This window comes from Rhinolophus sinicus, linkage group LG03, assembly GCF_036562045.2.
Source record: "Rhinolophus sinicus isolate RSC01 linkage group LG03, ASM3656204v1, whole genome shotgun sequence".
Lineage (NCBI taxonomy): Eukaryota > Metazoa > Chordata > Mammalia > Chiroptera > Rhinolophidae > Rhinolophus > Rhinolophus sinicus.
The window spans coordinates 122,932,654-122,952,583 of record NC_133753.1 but is presented as its reverse complement, the minus strand read 5'-3'; the positions used below and the strand labels follow the sequence as shown (position 1 = coordinate 122,952,583).

Below are 19,930 nucleotides of genomic sequence, written 5' to 3'. Positions count from 1 at the left end.
GCTATGAGTTGATGGAGGGTGTTTATAAAAGTTCTGGCACCTCGGTCAAAGTATGAGTCCATCTTTCACAGAAGGACATTGTTTCCTCTACTGTTCATTTTAGTCAGAGACTCTCGGTCTTTGTTTGGGAACTATAGTTCCCATGATTTCTTGAAAAATGAAAATTGATTCTAAATTTCAATATTTTATTTTACTGTATTATTTTTTATTTTTCAATTTCAGTTGACATTCAGTGTTATTTTACATTAGTTTCAAGTGTACAGCATAGTGGTTAGACATTTATATAACTTATGAGATGATCCCCGATAAGCCTAGTATCCATCTGACACCATACATGGTTATTACAATATTATTGACTGTATTCCCTATGGTGTACTTTACATCCCCCTGACTATTTTGTAACTACCAATGGAAAACAGTACGGAGATTCCTCAAAAAATTAAAAATAGGACTGCCTAAATTTCAATATTTCAAAATTATTTGCTATTCTTATTTACAGGAACTTTGTTTACATACCAAGCTGTTAGCCCCAGTTAATTGTCCTATTGCTGATTTCCTTATGAAAGCTCCTGAACCTCCACCAGCTTTAATTGTAAGAAATGCTGTACAAATGCTAAAGGTTGGTGTCTTAGTAATTTTATGTATAAGACTATTTTACTTGAAATTTAAACCAAATGAGAATACATTTTAACTAATTTTGTACTTTAAAAAATTATCTTACATAATCATATACTTTGAATAATACTGTTCTGATAGTTATAGTAAAATAATAGACATAGTTCTATTTTATGTATTTGAAGCAAAATATGTTTTGTATTGAGATGTGATAGCAAAATAAAATTTACATTCTTATTTCTTTCTTACAGATTTTTAAAGTATGTGGTTTGATTAAACAGTTTTTGGTCACATCAAACTCTTTTTTTTTAATCCTTTTATTTAGACAATAGATGCAATGGATATATGGGAAGATCTCACTGAATTGGGATATCATTTGGCTGATTTGCCAGTAGAACCGCATCTTGGTAAAATGGTCCTGTGTGCTGTTGTTTTAAAGTGTTTGGACCCCATTCTTACAATTGCCTGCACGCTAGCCTATCGAGATCCATTTGTCCTGCCAACGCAGGCCTCTCAAAAACGTGCAGCTATGCTTTGTAGGAAACGTTTCACTGCAGGAACTTTCAGTGATCATATGGCACTTCTCAGAGCCTTCCAGGTACTATTAATTGTCATTTTATTTCTGAAAATGTTGCTGGTTAAACACATTTCTGGGACAAGTGTAACAAATTAAAAAAATAGATATGATTCCATTCATTTTGTTTCTTTATGAAGTCACATTTTTTAATAGCCCAGAAAAAAATAATCTTCCTACTGTTAATAATTATCACATATTTTTTCTTTCATTTTTCTCCTTGTAGGAATACATGTATTGTATATATGTATGTATATATTTATTTTTCTTTATATATATTTTTAATATCCAAGTTCCTTATTTTACAATCATAGCTTGAGCAAGGAATGCTCTAAAATTTTAGTTAAGAAACATTGTATGTTATTCATAATATATGAAACAAAGCTTGGAAGAAAATTATCTTGAATTTAATATGTATTTATTGATTTTTTTGGAGTACATCTTTTTCTTATGTGCTCAAGACACTATATTAAGAACTTACTTTTATAAGGCAAAAATCCAAAAATCACTTAAAACCTATTAATAGAAGTGAGAAATTGAGGAAAGTGCTAAATGGGAGCTAAAAGAAGGAAAGTGTGACTGCGAGTAAGGGAAATGACATATAATTTAGAAATTCAGATATGTGGGGAAGAATATATTATTTTTTGAAAAGGTAGACATGTTATTTATCCTTAACTTCTATTGAATGTAGGCTCTGCCTGTACATTTTTAATAATTTTCATTTTGTTTATGTATAAAGTACTCTTTTCCAGGCATACAAAATTTTTACAATACGTACAATTTAAAAAAAATAATTGCAAGCTCTTTGTGAGCATTGTTGAACAAGGGATGGTGCATTGCAATTAGTTGTGTCTATTATACCATGTATTATAATAGATCAGTGGAGTGATAATAATTAGAGGGAGATTTGGAGAATTCCTGTCTATTCTTTGCTTTTTCCCCAGCTCCTTCAAAAGCAGAGAATAAATAACTGCTTTGGCCTTTCAAAACAAGAGAACTCATTTTCAAAGAGGAACTTTTTTATACTTACATTGCACACTGATGGTTTATAGAAATCCCTCTTTCCATTCTCAGATTAAGAGGTTGAGATAGAGGTTATTTTTGGAGAAAGGGAGTGGCAGGATTCTTAGATATAAATGGTGTTTTCATGGCTTAGTTGAAAAACCTCCATGCTTTGGTGGAGGGAAATTAGCAGATGTATCTGAAAGGTAAATATTTTTGCATAGCTGGTCATTCAGCTATAACCTGATAACTTAGTTCTCATTGGGATTTTATAAACTCAGTGGCTTTCATAGCATATGAGTATAAATTAATTAATGATAAATTTTATTTAATCATAAAGTCTTAGATTTTATTTTTTATGTTTAATTTTTTAATTATTTTTTTAAAATTGAGATATAATTGACATATAAATTTCATGTGTACAACATAGTGATACAACATTTGCCTGTATGCAGAATGATCGCCAGAGTAAGTAAGTCTAGTTAACACTCATCATCACACATAATTACAATCTTTTTTCTCTTATGATGAGAACTTTTAAGATCGACTCTCTAGTCTGTTAACTAGACTTATTGTGGAGATCATGTCACAATATATACAAGTATTGAATTGCTGTGTTGTACACCTGAAACTAATATAATGTTATATATCAGTTATAGCTCAATAAAAAATTTTATTTAGAAAAAAAGGTTTACTCTCTTAGCAACTTCTAAATATATGATACAGTGTTATTAACTGTAGTCACCATAAACTCTACCTTATATCTCTAGGACTTAAACTCATTTTATAACTGGAAGTTTGTGCCTTTTGACCACCTGTACCCATTTCACTCCTCCTCCCCACTGCTGGCAACCCCCAATCTGTTCTCTGTATCTATGTTTTTTTTTTAATAAAGTCTTAGGTTTTATAAAATAATTAGAAGAAGGAGAATTGACATTGAGTGGTTAATGTAGTGCTTTTAAGTTACTTTGCTGCCTAAGAAATGAGTGGTAAGTTTATCTTGTTATATAATTATATTTTTATAGGCATGGCAGAAAGCACGAAGTGATGGGTGGGAGCGAGCCTTTTGTGAAAAGAATTTTCTTTCACAAGCTACCATGGAAATAATCATAGGCATGAGAACTCAGTTGCTTGGTCAGCTTAGAGCATCAGGTAAAGTTTTCCCCCAAAGAACGTATTTAAACCACTGAGAGTACCCTGCCCATATCTCATAGTATTTGTTGTGTTAACTGATGCCATCTTATATTATTTTTATGACATTATCACATTGTTGTATATCTTATATTCATGAACTGCTTTGGAGACTTCTGTGTGACCTCCACTTTTGTTTGTTGGTTAAAAAAATGATATTGCAGAAGCTGTAGTAGAGAAATGAATACCTTTTGATACTGTTGGCAATGAGCAATTCATAATGTATTTGTTGGTAAAGATCAATTCAGATATTATAGTTCTATTTTATCACTATTAATAAACAATTATTTAGCTCTATGAAATAAAAATTTTAGAACATTGATATGAATGCTGGTCTTCATATTTTTGGAACATGAAACAAGTAATCATTTTAAGGCACTTTGAATTTTTTTTTTAAGAGAATGCCAGTATTGCGATTTTATTTTAAAATGCTTCTTTAAATTTCTTTTTGAGTAGCATAATACATTGAAGAAATAGCTAGAAGAAAATTACCAGAGCCTGGATTCACGGATTAGCTGAAGTGCCAAAGTAATATAAGAAATGAACCCAGAGTGTTTAGAGTTGTCTCAGCTATAGGGATTTTGAAATTTAAGCATGAATACTCTATATTTACTTGACTTCACCTCCAGAATTATTGTCTATCATAACCAAAATGTTATTAATACTTGTCAAAAGAATGGTTTAGGTTTTCAGCTATGATTTTAGTGTGTTTCAGATAGCAGCTTATGAAGAACTTTATTGCAAGAATGTGTATTTTTCAAAAGTTCTTCAGTCCCCAATGAATCCTCTACTTTCTTTAACCTGAACAAACCTAAACTTTCTTAGAACATTCTATATTTTAAACTTTCCAAAGGAGATTTTATTAATTATTGCGAAATTTGATTATCATTAAACTTACATGAATTATACAATTACGTGTAAAAAAGCACAAATTTAAAAGTATATTTTGAACAATAGAAAAAGTTGGTGTGGTTTTTTTTTCCTCTTTCTAGGTTTTGTTAGAGCACGAGGTGGTGGTGACATTCGAGATGTTAACACAAATTCCGAGAACTGGGCTGTCGTTAAAGCTGCACTGGTGGCAGGCATGTATCCTAATTTAGTCCATGTGGACAGAGAGAATGTAGTATTGACAGGGCCAAAGGAGAAAAAAGTACGGTTTCATCCCACTTCAGTTCTCAGTCAGCCTCAATATAAAAAGGTAAAATACATTTCTAATGCTCTTAGACCTTGAGGTGAAACTAATCTACTTTAGATTGTTGAAAATCAATGAAAAATGCTCCAACTACTGACATGCTTTAAGAAATTAATCAGTTATAGATGTATAATTCAGTATTGGAACAACATTTTGATTGAATCTTAGAGTTGGAAGAGATAATGTGTTAAGTAATGAGGACTTTACTTTAATGACTTGCTTTAATTTTTGCTTGGGTATACATTATCTATTTCTTTGAGGGACTTTTTATATTTTAAAAGTATTGTCAGTAAATTAGGTGATAAATACAGTTAACAATTTTTTGATTTATTTTCCTAATAGATTCCTCCAGCCAATGGTCAAGCTGCAGCAATTCAGGCACTGCCTACAGATTGGCTTATTTATGATGAAATGACCAGAGCCCATAGAATAGCTAACATTAGATGTTGTTCGGCAGTGACACCTGTCACTGTATTGGTATTCTGTGGACCAGCTAGATTGGCAAGTAATGCTCTTCAGGAACCTTCATCCTTTCGAGGTAAATGTATTATGAAGGAAATAAAAATCTATTTGAAATGAAATGTTTCTCTTTTCTAAACCAAACAAATTTTGAAATTACAAAAATGTATTTAGTAGTAGCTCCCTTTTGATATATTAAGGCTAATTTAAAAATACTAAAGCATACCACTGTTCTTGAAATTAATTTCTAAGGTAACTTGATATTGATTTGTGCATTTTTGATTAATCTTGCTAATAGGAAGTTTTGTTTTTCTCCTCCACTGAATTTAAATGATGGTTTGACATAAACAAAGGTAATTGTTTAAAGGAAATAATAATAATAGTCATCCATAATCTTACTAGCCTTATGCAAACATTTTTTAATATTATATTTTTTTATATGTGTACATATTTTAAATTATTTTACCCATACTGTTATTTTATATTCTTCTATTTTCACTGTACAGAACATTAAAATATTTTTAATATTATTAACGGCTGCAAAATATTCTATCACATTAATGTGGCATAATGCATTTAAAATGTTTCTTTACAGTTGGACATCTTGACTGTTTCCAACTTTTTGTTATTCAGTGACTCAGCAAATATTTGCTGCACAACTACTATATGTCAGGTATTGTGTTAGGCATTGAGGATGTAACAGGAAACAGGATAGACAAGGTGTTTCAGTCCTTAGGAGTTTACGTCGTAGTTGGGAGATAGACAGATGGCAAAAAGTAAGCTATCTACATGGTACTGAAGGAAATGAAGAAGGCTGCCTTAGCGGTGAACTACTTTAAAAAGGGACCGTAGACAAGTTTCTCTGGGGAGATGTGATTTAAGCTGAGACCTACGGTGTGAGAAGAAGCAAGCCATATGAAGATGCATAAATAAGCTCTAGGTAGACGAAGATGTCCAGAGCCAAGATTCCATACCAGGAAATGACCTAGGAACTGACAGAAAGGTTGTATGATTATAAGCACAATGATCAAGGAGAGAGTGAGGTGGAATAAGGTTGAAAGAAAGGCATGGACTTGTAAGTCACAGTAAATAAAAGGGAAAACACTGAAGGGTTTTAAGTAAGGGAGTGACATGATGTGATTTATGTTCAAAAAGGTCATTTTGGCTGTGAAATGGATTACTGTGAGAAGGAGCAAAAGTGGAAGGGAGGAGGCAGGAAGGTTTTGCAGTGGTCTTATGACAAATAATGATGGCTCAGAACTACAGTGGTGGCAGCTGATATGAAGAGAAGTAGACTCACATTTATTTTGGAGGCAGTACTAATGACTGCTGTATGGAATGTGAGCGATGAGTGAAAGGGAGAAGTTATTAACTCGCAGGTTTTGGCTGTGGTACCTGCTGATTAACTGATGACACTTATTTGAGATTCAGAAAACTGGGAGGAGCAGGTTGTGTAGGGCAGAAGTCAAGAGTTGGTTTAGGTGTGTTAAATTTGAGACAGCTAAGTCATCCTAAGTAAGATTTTTTTTTTTTTTCTGGAGGCAGTTGGATTTGCATATCTGGAGCTCAGGGTGGAAGCCTGGGCTAACAATACAAATTTGGAAGTCATCAGTTACTAGATAATATTAAAGACACAAGAATGGAATGGATGTCCTAAAGTGAATGTGTAAATATAATAGAAAAACCATTGATTATAATGTTAATTTTTGTTTTAATAAAAGTACTTTATTAGATCAAGGAAGAATTGTACTGCCTTTAATGTTTTAAAAATATATTGAGGGGCCGGCCCGGTGGCTCAGGTGGTTGGAGTGTCATGCTGCTCCTAATACCAAAGGGCTGCAGCCAGCGGCTGGCCTGGCTGCCAACCGACCTGACTGCCTCAGCCAGGGCTTGAACCAGAGTGGGGGGGCGGAAGAAGGGGTAAAAAAATATGTTGAATTTTTAAAATAGCTGAATTTTTTAAATAGCTTTTGAGCATTTGTTTATGTAATCAGAATTTGTTTAGCCTGTTGGCATGGTGGTTATGTTTTCTTACGGAACTGTCATTTTGTTCCAAGAATAAACCTTCCTTGGACTAAGGAGAATTTATTGCAATGCTGTATATTATGCTAATATTTTATTTAAAATTGTTAACTTCATGTTCATTATTCAGGCTGACCTATATGTGTAGTGTATGCATGTGCGCATTTAGGTATCTTTTGGGTTTTAGGTTTTATTAGGTTTTAGAGTTAGGTTCAGATTTGTCTCAGTGGAGTTAGTTGGTTGTTATTTGATTCCTTGAAAGTTTGAAAGACTTGGTATTCTGGAATTCTTTATTGTTCATTAAGGACGTCTTTAATTTCTTAAATAGTCTGAGTTTTTCTAGTTCTTGTTCTTTCAGTTTTAGTAATTACTTGTTCTTTCAGTTTGTTTTATAGGAACAAATAAATTTCTTTGAAGGTTTCAAATTTATTATTCTATAATTACGCATACTATATGTTTTTAGCTTACAACATTTTGTACTAATTTTTATAATCTTGTTCTTAGTTCTGATTTTGTAGATAGATTTGTGCTTTCTTGGCCGTTTATTAAATTTACCAGAGAGTAGCCTATTAGTCTTTTCAAGGAATTGGATTATAGTTTTAACTGTTAATACCATTTTGTCTTATTTAATGTATCAATTTTTTGCCTTACTATTTTTAGTGTTTTTATTCTTTTAATTATTTTCTTAGTTTTTTCTGCCTCTAGTTATTATTTAAAGATTGTGTTTTGATTTTTAATTTCTTGTCCTTTTTGTTTTATTAGGATGCATTGTGATTAGATATTGTAGTCTTTACAATGTTTTTTTTGCCCCCCTCCTTTTGATTACTGAAATTTAATTTGTGATCTGTTGTGTTTGGAGAACTCCCACACAAGTTGTTAGCATATCGGGGATTTGTGTGAATATGAAGTATCTGTATTTACATACTTTTTTTGCTATAAGATGGTAAAAGTACAATTTTTTTTCTTTCAATATTTGTTTGAACAGCAGATGGCATTCCTAATGACAGTAGTGATAGTGAAATGGAAGATAGAACTACGGCTAATTTGGCAACTTTGAAACTTGATGAGTGGCTCAATTTCAAACTAGAACCTGAGGTAAGTTGCTTTATAGTATGTAATAAATGCCTTTCATCCAGTTGGTATGAGTCGATATACAATATGGTAAAAATTACATCTTTAACATTGAGCTCTTACTATTAGAGAATAGAGCTTGTTTTTCAGTTTTCATAGGTCCCTAATACACTATCTGCTGTATTGGGGTTTATTTCAATAGAGGATTTGAAAAACTTAGGTGCGGGCCTGTATTTAAGAATGGTAATATTTGAGTTTTTCTGTGTATGTAAGAAAATATTGAGTATTAGGTACACAAGAATTCTCTTTATTTTGTATAACTGTTTCCAAGAGAAAGATGTGAGTTCATTCTGTTTTCTCTTTTCATATATCTCTGAATTGGGAATGTTTTGTTTCAAATTAAAAATTTTCTTGACAAAGTCTTCCCTTAATTCCATCTCTACTTTTAAAGATCATTTTATATCCCTTTTTATTTTATTTTTTGGCAGCTAAGCTGTGAATAGTCAACACTGGCTAGATTTACTTTTTTACCATTCATTCATTCATCACTTAAACCTACTATAATTTCACTTTCAGTTCCACCAGCCTTTCACTTCACTGAAATTGTACTTGCTAAGGCCAACATTTTCCTCCATGTTGTCAAACCAGCCTGCTGCTCTTGACAAATTTGGTCTTTCTCTTGTGTTTGGAACTGTTGCCCATATCCTTCTTTTTGTATTTCTGTGCTTCCCCATTTTTCCTCCTCACCCCTGCCCCAACTTCTTTGTCACCAGTTACTGTGACATTAATCTTTCTTGATTCTTCTACTTTCTGGAGAGATCATTGCTTCTTAGGTTCTTTCATTGACTCTTCTGTATGTGTTTGTGCCGTAAATGTTAGATGTTTGCCAGTATGCCAGGCTTTCTTTACTTTGCTCTTCTCACTGTCTCTGTACAATTTCTAGTGACTGCACATCTACATGTAGATTTAGTAACCATTTATGCATTGATGTCTCCCAAGTCTATTTATATGTATCTAGCTTAGGCCTTTCTCTGGACCTATGAATCCAGCTGCCTTCTACAAGCACTAAAATAAAAGATGTGGATGGTTCTACAAGCACTAAAATAAAAGATGAATGGAACCAAGTATATTTTTTTAAATTTACCCTGCTGTTGTTTTTCCATATTAATCACACTGTGCCACACATTGTTTACTATCTCTCTCATTAAACTGTTTCATTTGATTTTCTGTCTCTAGTGCCTCAAATATGGTAAATAAGAAATTTTATTTCACTCATGCAACAAAAGTAATGAAATTAATGGTAAATTATATGAAATGTAAGACTTGTTATTTGGAAGCAGTTGCAGACCTTAACTAATAAACAAATAGGTGTCTTGCAAGTGCGATACACATTTTGCGTACATCTATTTGAACTGAGGAAACTATTTTGTTACAGGCAGCCAGTTTATTGCTGCAGCTCAGACAGAAGTGGCACAGCTTATTTTTACGTCGCATGAGGGCTCCATCTAAACCTTGGTCTCAGGTTGATGAAGCTACCATTAGAGCAATTATAGCTGTTTTAAGCACTGAAGAACAGTCTGCAGGTTTACAACAACCATCTGGGATTGGCCAAAGGCCAAGGCCTATGTCTTCAGAAGAACTTCCTTTGGCATCATCTTGGAGGTCAAATAATAGTAGGAAAAGTTCTGCAGATACTGAATTTCCTGATGAGCCCACTACTGCCGAAAGGTAAATTTATAACATTTTATTGAAATGGGAGATATTCCCATCCAGGGAAATGAGTTATTTATCATTGAATCGTATGCTTTTATAATATTTAGAAATTACTTTCTTATAATGTAAATACATAAAAAGGTTGCAATAAAATAGGAAGAGATTTTTACTTTTAAAACAATTTTTATACGTATTAAGATAATATGAAGGATTTCAAGTGGCCAGTATCTGAGTTATTTAATAAGGAAAATTTTTGTCAGGAAAAACTCAAAATGTTTAATTTTCATAATTCACAAATTTAGGGTCTATTAAAAAGATAGTAACATTTTTTTATTATACATTTTAGTCAATATAAGTCAAGTGGCGTCTTTCCTGGGTACCCTACAGGAAGTAGTATTGGCCATCGCCATTTAAAAGAACAACCTCCCCACAATTGTTACCTAAACATCAGTATCACCGACAGGTATTTTTACAGAAATAGCATTCATTCATTCATCATTCATTCATTCATTCATTCATTCATTCATTCAGTGTCACACTAAATGCCTGTTTTTGGTGTGAGGGATATAGCAATATACAAAACAGACAAGATCTCTTCCTTTCAGAGAGTATATTTTATTGAGGGGAGGTACAATAAATAAGTAAACAAATTTACTGTCTTGACAAAATTTGTTACAATATAGCCAAATTCTTTTATTTGTTCTGGCATTTAGCAATTAGATGTGATTGTTTTTTTATTTGTTACATGATTATCAATAAGAAAGAAAGCTCTTATATTGAATTATTTGTCCAAAAATGTAATATATATATATTGCATTTAATATATATATATTACATATAAATTACAATATAATATAAAGTGGTTATAATGAATCATTGGCCATGATTCAGAAATATTTCTTGTAAATACACTGATTAGAATCAAATTTAATTTTCTTTGGATACGTTAGAAAAATTTTTTTACCTTCTTAGAATTGATGACAAAGACATTTTGCTTGTGATGCTAGTTTTCACAATATTGGTGGAAAGTCTCTGTAATAAGAATATGATTTCACTGTTAAAAAACTAAAAATAGAAACTTAAAAGATATGAAATGCTTACTGTTTTTTCAAAAATCATATGGGGTTTTTAGTACCTTCTTTTGATCTTATTTTGCATATTTCAGTGAGGCATAAAGGCGTCATCAGTTCAGACTTCAGTTAAAGGTGAATAATATGTACTGGTTTCCAAGTTCTTCGGATATTATATTTTAGGAGTGATGCATCCAGTTGCCAACAAAACCTCATAATGTGTGTGCCTGAACCTTTCTCTCTAATGTAGATGCTCCTGAGAGAAAGGAAAATAGTAAAAACAAGCACCTTTTCTACTTGGACTTTTCCCACTTTTTGAAAAGATTGTTCTCAAAACTTACTTGAACAATGTATGTTTAGAATGTGCGAATACATTTCTATAGAATTGTTATGTGGTAGTGTTATTCCTAGACCCATCTGTAAAAAACTTGTTAGATTCATAGAGACTATGTATATATATTATATATATATATATACACACACACACACACATATATATGTATTTATATATGAATGCATATATATATTTATATATATATATGTGCCTATATTCACATACACATACAAACACATCTTTTTTTAAAAAAGCTTTCTTTTTCCTTTATAAAAGTAAAACATACTAATTTAATAAAATTTGGAACTACAGAAGAAAATCAGAATTATAAAACGTAATATTAGTTATACTTTAGAAACTGATTATTTTATAAATTCATTTTTTAGTACCTGTGATACTGGGATCAACCATTTTCATTTACTTACGAGCTGCAGCCCAGCATTCTTCATTCTCTTATTTGTTGAACAGCAGGATATAGAATTTCATCTATTAGGTTGGTGCAAAAGTGTTGTGGTTTAAAAGGTTAAAAATAATTGCAAAAACCGCAATTACTTTTGCACCAACCTAATACTCTCAGACCTTTGGTAGTATTAATAGATAATGCCTGGAGTTGACGTATCTTGGTGAGGAATAGAATGAGCACTCTTAGGAAGATTTGTTTTTGAAAAGAGAAGTTATACTCTTTGTGGGGTTACTTTTTGGAGTAAGGTATTTATAGTTAGAGTTTTCACTCTAGGATGGCAAGATACAGATTAAATAAATTAAGAAGGTATTGAAATAATAGAAATAGCCCATGTCCCATTCTAAAATCAAACCCTTGTTTTTTTTGTCATTTATTAAATAATAATGTGATAGCAGAGGACAAACATCTTTTCTATAAGAAAAATGAGATATAAATGAATTCTGTATCAGAGCTCTTCCTCTTAAATGAAAATTTAGGTGGAAAGGTTTATGGGAGTACTTTGTTTCTACCTGAATTAAATTTTTGTGGGAAGCCAAATATGAGAGAGAAAAAAGCTGGAATAGAGCTCAGAGTAAAAAATCTCTTTGAAAACTACAAAAGTAGACATTTAATTCCATTGAAAACATCATTTTTATTCTAATAAGTTTTTACCCTCATTAAGTCCTGTCACCTAATTTTCAGGTCACTTAGGTGCCAGGATAAGAATCATGGAATTTTAGAGGTTGTAACTAGGTAATTCATTGAACTTCAATTCATGAGAGAGAAAAAAATCCTGAAAAGTTGTTCTTTACACTTTTTATCAAGTTGTTATGATTCAGATATGCATTGATTATATATTTCCTCAATATTCAACTATTTCCTTTGCTCTTTGTTCTTTGTTTTACATGAATTTCTATCTTGGATCATATACTTCTGTCTGAAAACCTTTATATGACATTCCTTCTAGTACAGATCTGCTAGAAGTGAATTCTTTAATCTTTTGTCTGGAAGGTCTTTTTCACTTTTATTTTTGCAAGGTATTTTTATTGTGTATATAATTCTAGATTGACAGTGGTTTTCTTTCATTACTATAAAGATGTCACACTATTGTCTTTTGGTTTACATAGTTTCTGATGGGACGTCTACTACCATTCTTATCTTTGTTTTTCTGTATATAGTATATCCTTTTTCCCTCTAGTTTTTAAGATTTTCTTTTTGTCACTTGTTTACAGTAGTTTGATTTTGATATGACTTGGGCTGGTTTTCTTTATATTTCTTCTTCAATCTGTGTATTTATAGTTTCCATCAATTTGGGAAAATGTAAGAACATTATTTTTTCACATTTTTTTTTTATATTTCACCTCTTCCCCTTTCTTTCCGGGACTCTGGATACACAAATCTAAGACCACTTGACATTGTTCCGCAGGTCACTGATGCTTTTCATTTTTTTCAGTTGTTTTCTCTTTGCTTCATTTGAGATAGTTTCTATTGCTGTATCTTTAAATTCACATAAAAAATATTTTTCTTATTTGTAATCTCTACTGTGCATTCTTTCTAGTGTATTTTCACTTCAAATACTATATTTTCATCTCTGGAGTACCCTTTGGGTTTAACAAAATATCTTCTATTTATCCTCTCATCATGTTCATGATTCCTTTACCTTCTTAAGCATAGTGAATTATATTTATAATAGTTGTTTTAACATTCTTGTCTCCTAATTGCATCATCTCTGAGTCTCTTCCTATTGAATTTTTTTTTTTCTGGTGATAGGTCATAGTCTCCTATTTCTTTGCATTCCTTACAATTTTGTTTGGCTGCTAGATTTTTGTTGTATTCCTTTAGCGTTAGACATTCTTCTTGTATACAGTTAAGTTAGTTGCAATCTGTTGAATCCTTTCAAGATTTACTAGTAAGCAGTATTAGGGTGGGTCAGGAGCAGTTTTTATCTGGTACTAATTTTAGTTCCAATATTAAGGCATGATTTTTCTGTGCTCTAATGCCCTATGTATTACAAACTGTTTCCATTCTGGCTGGGGATAACATGGAATATTCTCAACCATGTGTGAGCTCTGGAAATTGTTTGGTCTACTGCTTTCCTTTGGGTCTTTTTTCTGGCCTCAGGTCATTTATTCTCATCATGTGCAGGTTAGTACTTAGCCAAAAACTTGTGAGGACCCTTCTGCATTTTCCCAGGAGCTCATTCTATGCATTTCCCTTCTATCTAATACAGTGCTATGCAAATTCTAGCTATCTTGGTCTATCTCTGCAGTTCAGTGAGTCCACTAGTTTCTGTTTGTTTCTTTTCCCTACACTCACCTGGAAACTGGATCCAGGCAGTCAGCTAGAGCATTGTTGTTTTGGTTTCAGACTTAAAAGTTTATTAAAATATTTTCTGAAAGTACATTTGGAATGTAAATCAAAGTTGGTAATCCAGGATCCTTTCTTGATAAGGGACTTTGAATGCTTTGAAATTGAGTGCTTGTCTTAGCTCTTTAACCTCTTTTTGACTGAGCCTTGTGTAGGTTTTCAGGAATGATAGAGCAATTTGTATTTGTTGAATGTTTGGTAAAATATTTTAGTTTATATGTTTATGAAGATGTTATTTAATGGAGCATATTGATTTTGAAAGGTCAAATTACCTTTCAAGAATTTATGCATTCTTTTATAGGGCTCAAAATCTCCTTCACCAAGACCAAACGTGCCAGTTCGATACTTCATAATGAAGAGTAGCAATTTGAGAAACCTTGAAATTTCTCAACAGAAGGGTATCTGGTCTACAACCCCTAGTAATGAGAGGAAGCTAAATCGAGCTTTTTGGGAAAGCAGCATGGTTTACTTGGTATTTTCTGTTCAAGGATCTGGACATTTCCAGGTGAGCCATCCTGAAACAATAAAATGGGGTCGTCTGGCTGCAAGTTAGACCAAAGAGATAAAAACAAAATAAAAACAAACAAACAAAGAATAAACTCTGGCTTTTTATTGCATCAGAATGCAAGAATTCTTTTTGCTTGTCTGAAAATGAGGAATATATTGTACTTCTTCAAGGGAATGAAAAAAGGGATCCCATTGTTTTGGCCTTATCTCACTAGAACCTCTCCAGATATACAATTTCTCTTTCTGAAGACAGCTTTAGATTTACCATTTCTCAGGTAGATTGAAAGTAATGAGAAGCTTGATTATTGGTTAAATGTTTGTTTAAGTAGGCTGAGCAATAGATGATTGGATAAAGAAATTGTGGTACATTTATACAATGGAATATTACTCTGCTCTAAAAAATAATGAAACCTTACCATTTGCAACAACATGGATGGACCTAGAGAATATTATGCTAAGTGAAATAAGTCAGACTGAGAAAGACAAATACCATAAGATCTCACTTATATGTGGAATCTAAAGAACAGAATAATGAGCAAACAAAACAGAAAAAGACCCAGAGATACAGAGAAAAAAACTGGTGGTTGCCAAATGGGAGGGGGGTTTGAAGGATGGGGGAAGTGAAGGGATTAGAAAGTACAAATTGGTAGTCACAAAATAATCACGGGTATGTGAAATATGGTATGGGGAATATTATCAATTATGTTGTAAAGATGATGTAGGATGCCAAATGGGTACTAGACTTACCAAGGGGATCACTTCATAGATTATTTAGATGACTGACCACTGCACTGTACACCTGAAGCTGAAGTAGAATAATATTGAATGTCAGCTATAATTAAATATATGTGTGTGTGTACACACACACACACGGGGTGCCAAAAAATGTATACACATTTTAATAAAGGAAATATATTAAAATTATAGTACTTAATATATACCAATAACAAAAGACGAATACAAGTCATGTGTATATATTTTTTTGGCACCCTCGGTATTATAGTCATGGGATGTAAAGTACAGCATAGGTAATATAGTTAGTGGTACTATAATAGCTATATACGATGTCAGAGGAGTAGTAGACTTGGAGAGGTTATCACTTTGTGAGGGGTGTAAATGTCTAATCATTATATTGTTTTATACACCAGAAACTAATATAATAAAAATAAATAAATAGGCTGAGGAAGTCAGTATTGACAATCAAGAAATGGAGTGTGTTTTTTTAATTCATCTTGACTTGATGTATATCTGAATTTACAGAATAATGAATTTGTTTTTTGATATCATAATTTTTGGAAGTAAATACTTAGAGGTTAGATTGTACCGATTTATCATGGAATAAATGTGGATTTAGAACTATTGGTACATCATTTAGAAAATATCGGTTCATATTTGAAATTATGTTAGAGGGTTGGAATTGATCTTTTCTCTTAAATTCGCTAATATATCTTTTTATTAAAAAACAATAAGTAGGTTACTTTTCGTTTTTGCTAGTTATGTATTATTTTTCATTATATTTTTACCTTAAAATAAAAAAAACAAAACAGTGCTTTCTCAGATATGTTGAATTCAGACATTTTAATATCCTCATTTTCATGCTTCACCCTCATTTTACCCACAGGGGTTTTCAAGGATGTCGTCTGAGATAGGAAGGGAGAAGAGCCAGGACTGGGGCTCAGCTGGACTAGGAGGAGTATTTAAGGTGGAGTGGATACGAAAAGAAAGTCTTCCCTTTCAGTTTGCACATCATTTACTCAATCCTTGGAATGATAACAAGAAAGTCCAGATAAGCAGAGATGGGCAGGTATACAATGGCAATTAATATTTTTCTTCTACTTTTATTTTTCTTTCTTTTTTTTGCTGTTATTCAGTGATTTGTGTGAGGAGCAAATATAAGAATACATGTTATATTTTCCAAATACACTTGAGAGATAGTGGTTCAGATTTGTAAAAGAGCTAATAAAACCTACTTGTAAATGTCTCTGACAGAGCTCATTGCTTTTTTAACATTCTGTAAATTTGGCTTCTCTCATTGCATATATAAAATTTTTCTTAAGTCACTTTATGGAGGCTCCTATAGCTTAAGGTATGATCAAACTTGAGTGTCATTCTGAAGTAATTTCATTAAAGTCTAAGAATAATAATATCTAACTTCTTTATGGCTTTAACTAATTATGTAACATAAATAATAACCTTTTAATGTTTTTATGGCTTGTTTTAGTTCTATTATGTTTTGCTTTGCTTTCATGATGCATTTTAAACTAGTTAGATTGATGGAAATTAACATATATATGGACTATTGTCCTAGCTGCTTAAATGAGGTAATTTAATTTAATGTGTATAATGACTTATTAGCCCAATTTTATGTAAGATAAAATAGACTCAGAGAAATAAGTCTTGCCTGAGGTCACACAGCTAAAACTTTATTTGAACCAGTGTGACTCACTTCAGATCACCATATGAAGACTGTTTGGATTCTTTTTAAATGCACATCATATTACAAGAGGACAATAAATGACATTCTTTTCAGTTGTATAATAATATTTTAATTTTTATTGTATAATAATGATTTTGAAATAAATATAATACCTAAGATAAGAATATTATATAGTCGCTAAGATAGTTTCTTAAAAAAACCCAAAACATCTAATGTGCTAAGTTTCACAGTAAACCTTTTCAAGTTCAAGCTGAGTGCTTTTGCTAAATCACCATTAGAAACAAAATTCATTATTTCCAGATGCAAAAAAAATTTAGAAGAACTCCATGGAAATCTCTTACTAAGTTGTAACAGATAGTTTCAATATTTGCAGGTTAACTGCAATCCTGAAGTCTGGAAGACAAGTCCATAAATCTTAATGCAAAGTATTGGAGTAATGCATACTATATGATTTTAGCATGCTCTGGTAGAAAAATGAAATTTAAGGTGATTTTCTTACAGTTTTTTTAGTATAGGTATTGATGATTTAAAAAACTTCAATTCAGTTCTTTTTATGTTTATTCTGACTTTTGATTTCTCTAGGAACTAGAACCTCAGGTTGGGGAACAATTGCTCCAGTTATGGGAACGCCTTCCATTGGAAAAAACCACAACTGATTGACTGACACACAGGTTATACCATACTTTGACTTTGGGCACTGGCAATATTTGTGATCATTAAGTATATCCTTCAGGTTATTTATCTTTTCTTTTTTATTTCTTTTTTTAAAAAACCTTCCTGGAACTCTTGGCTATGGAAGAACATCATGCCTTTTTGTAACCTCTGAATGCACTGAATTCTAAAAAGTTAGATGGTGTGTGTGTGTAACAAGTGGGCTTTTCTGGTTTAGAATGTTGCTAAAAGAGTGTCATATAAAAGAGAAAAGGATAATTTTAATTTTTATAGTTATAGGGAATGATTATGTAATGTTTGTTAATGGTATGTTTATAATTGAATAAAATAGTAGTTTCATTATTTGACAAAACAGCACTTATTTTAAATATGCTTAATTTGAAGTTGAACATTTCATTTGTTTAAAACACTGAATTATAATTCTTATTGATGATTTTTTTAATGCAAAGTAAATATTTTACTTTTAAGAAAGGCCTGAACATAGTACATCTGAGCACCATTTTAGAGTCAACTCTTAAGATTTATCATTAAAAAACAAACATGCAAATGGAAGCAAACAACCAAATTAAAGAATGTTCCTTTTAAAATAGTGTATGCTGATTAAGGGTGATTTATTCTACCATTTTAAACCTGAGATCTGGTAAGAAAAAAAGGGAATATTGTTTTTTCTGCCATTATAAAATGCAGTAAAATCTGAAGAAAGGCAGAGTTTCTCCCTGTCTGTGATCAGATTAGATTCAGTACTGAGTTTGCTTCATGATTCTGCCTCTTTTAAACTGATGTGTACGATACCGCTTTCTTTCTCCCATGTTACAACCTTCACACATCTCTTATATATGAGTATAGTAATTGTGACCTCTTTGTTTTGTCTAGGGAAATTTGATTTAGACAATTTAAAAATTTAAACAAGTTATGCAAGTTATAAAAAATGCTCAAAGTTAGTGGTAACATGGTTTCTGTACATCTTCCAAACTAAAGCCCACAAACATTACAGTTCCTAATGCCTTCTATTTGTTTTCTAGTACTTTTTATCCTGCTTAGGTTTTTGGATATGGTTACTCTTTTTTGTGCATTTATGGTTTAATAAATGGTGGGGTAATTTTTTGTAAACCTATGTTAGTGCCAAATGTCCATTTCTTTGCCATTTCAGAATTATTTGGTTTGAACTCTACCACCATTGTCTATAAAGTTTCCTAAGAGGCTTTTCATAGGAAAATAGAGGTACAGTGAAAAAGAGAGAAATGTCTTGGTTACTGAGCTCTAAATAGAACAGGTTTGATAGCAGTTCTCGTGATACATTTGGGTGATTGTTATATAACAAAAAAACAAACATGAATTTAATTTAAAGACAAAAGAAAATTCCAAGTCCTCTGCTTCAGTATTTGAGAACAAAGAAGTGAAAATCATAGGTCAATGTAAAATCTTGAGATTCTCCTTGTCTGCGGTAGCATTGTATTTTGTTGCATTAGTTTAGAATGTCAGCTGTGATTTTTGCCTGTATTTATATTATTGGACTTTTAAATATTTGTTCGTTTTATACTTTGAGACATACCAATAAATTGAGATTATATGAATTATGTTCCACTGTATGTGTATTACAGTTCTTTCTTATTAGAGCAACTTGTGTTTTTCTGGTAATGTACACATTTGTTTAGGTATATATTAAGGACTTTCAAAAAATAAAATTTGTTTTAAATGTCATCTGTTTTCTAATATCTAGCATTGTATGTAAATGATGAGTTCATTGATATTTAAAACGAGCACAATTTGAATGTAATTAAAATGCTGGTTTTGGAAGAGGTGAACTTTAAATATACGTATTAAATGAAATTCTATTAAATTACTTATATCTTGTTATTTCTGATGCTATATAATAGGACTAAAGTAATAATGATCAGTAATATCTTTTGAGATATTAATGATTTTCAAGCACCTTGAAAAATACTAAATTGATATAGAAGGTGATGGTTTCATATCAGTACCTCCTCCTCAAAAAAAATTGCCTTAGAATGATAGGGGGATAGAAAAAATCTCATGACACGTTTTAATATAAAATCATTTGAATATTAATAAAATATACAGTCATCCACCTTCTGCTCTCAGTCAGAACCCTTTAATATCGTAACTTGCCATTGTATCCACTGAGTTACCCAGCCTTACTCTACCAATTACAGCAAAGACAGGCAATGAGAAAAAAACTAATCTCAAGTGAATATTTCAAGACATATTCATTTAAGAATTTGTCCTCAGAGAATAATTCTT

The 19,930-nt window shown here is 31.7% G+C and overlaps 1 protein-coding gene across 1 annotated transcript in view; it reads left to right on the top strand.

Moving 5' to 3' along the window:
* YTHDC2 (YTH N6-methyladenosine RNA binding protein C2) overlaps positions 1–17,802 on the top strand; it is a 61,870-nt gene extending 44,068 nt beyond the window's left edge. The window contains exons 19-29 of the mRNA XM_074329200.1: positions 500–619; positions 941–1,213; positions 3,217–3,343; positions 4,375–4,580; positions 4,917–5,112; positions 8,041–8,150; positions 9,562–9,854; positions 10,186–10,369; positions 14,354–14,557; positions 16,181–16,363; positions 17,579–17,802. Of these exons, the coding sequence (XP_074185301.1) occupies positions 500–619; positions 941–1,213; positions 3,217–3,343; positions 4,375–4,580; positions 4,917–5,112; positions 8,041–8,150; positions 9,562–9,854; positions 10,186–10,369; positions 14,354–14,557; positions 16,181–16,363; positions 17,579–17,656 (1,974 nt within the window). The 3' untranslated portion in view covers positions 17,657–17,802. The remainder of the gene's footprint in view (positions 1–499; positions 620–940; positions 1,214–3,216; positions 3,344–4,374; positions 4,581–4,916; positions 5,113–8,040; positions 8,151–9,561; positions 9,855–10,185; positions 10,370–14,353; positions 14,558–16,180; positions 16,364–17,578) is intronic.
* Positions 17,803–19,930: the final 2,128 nt, after the last annotated feature.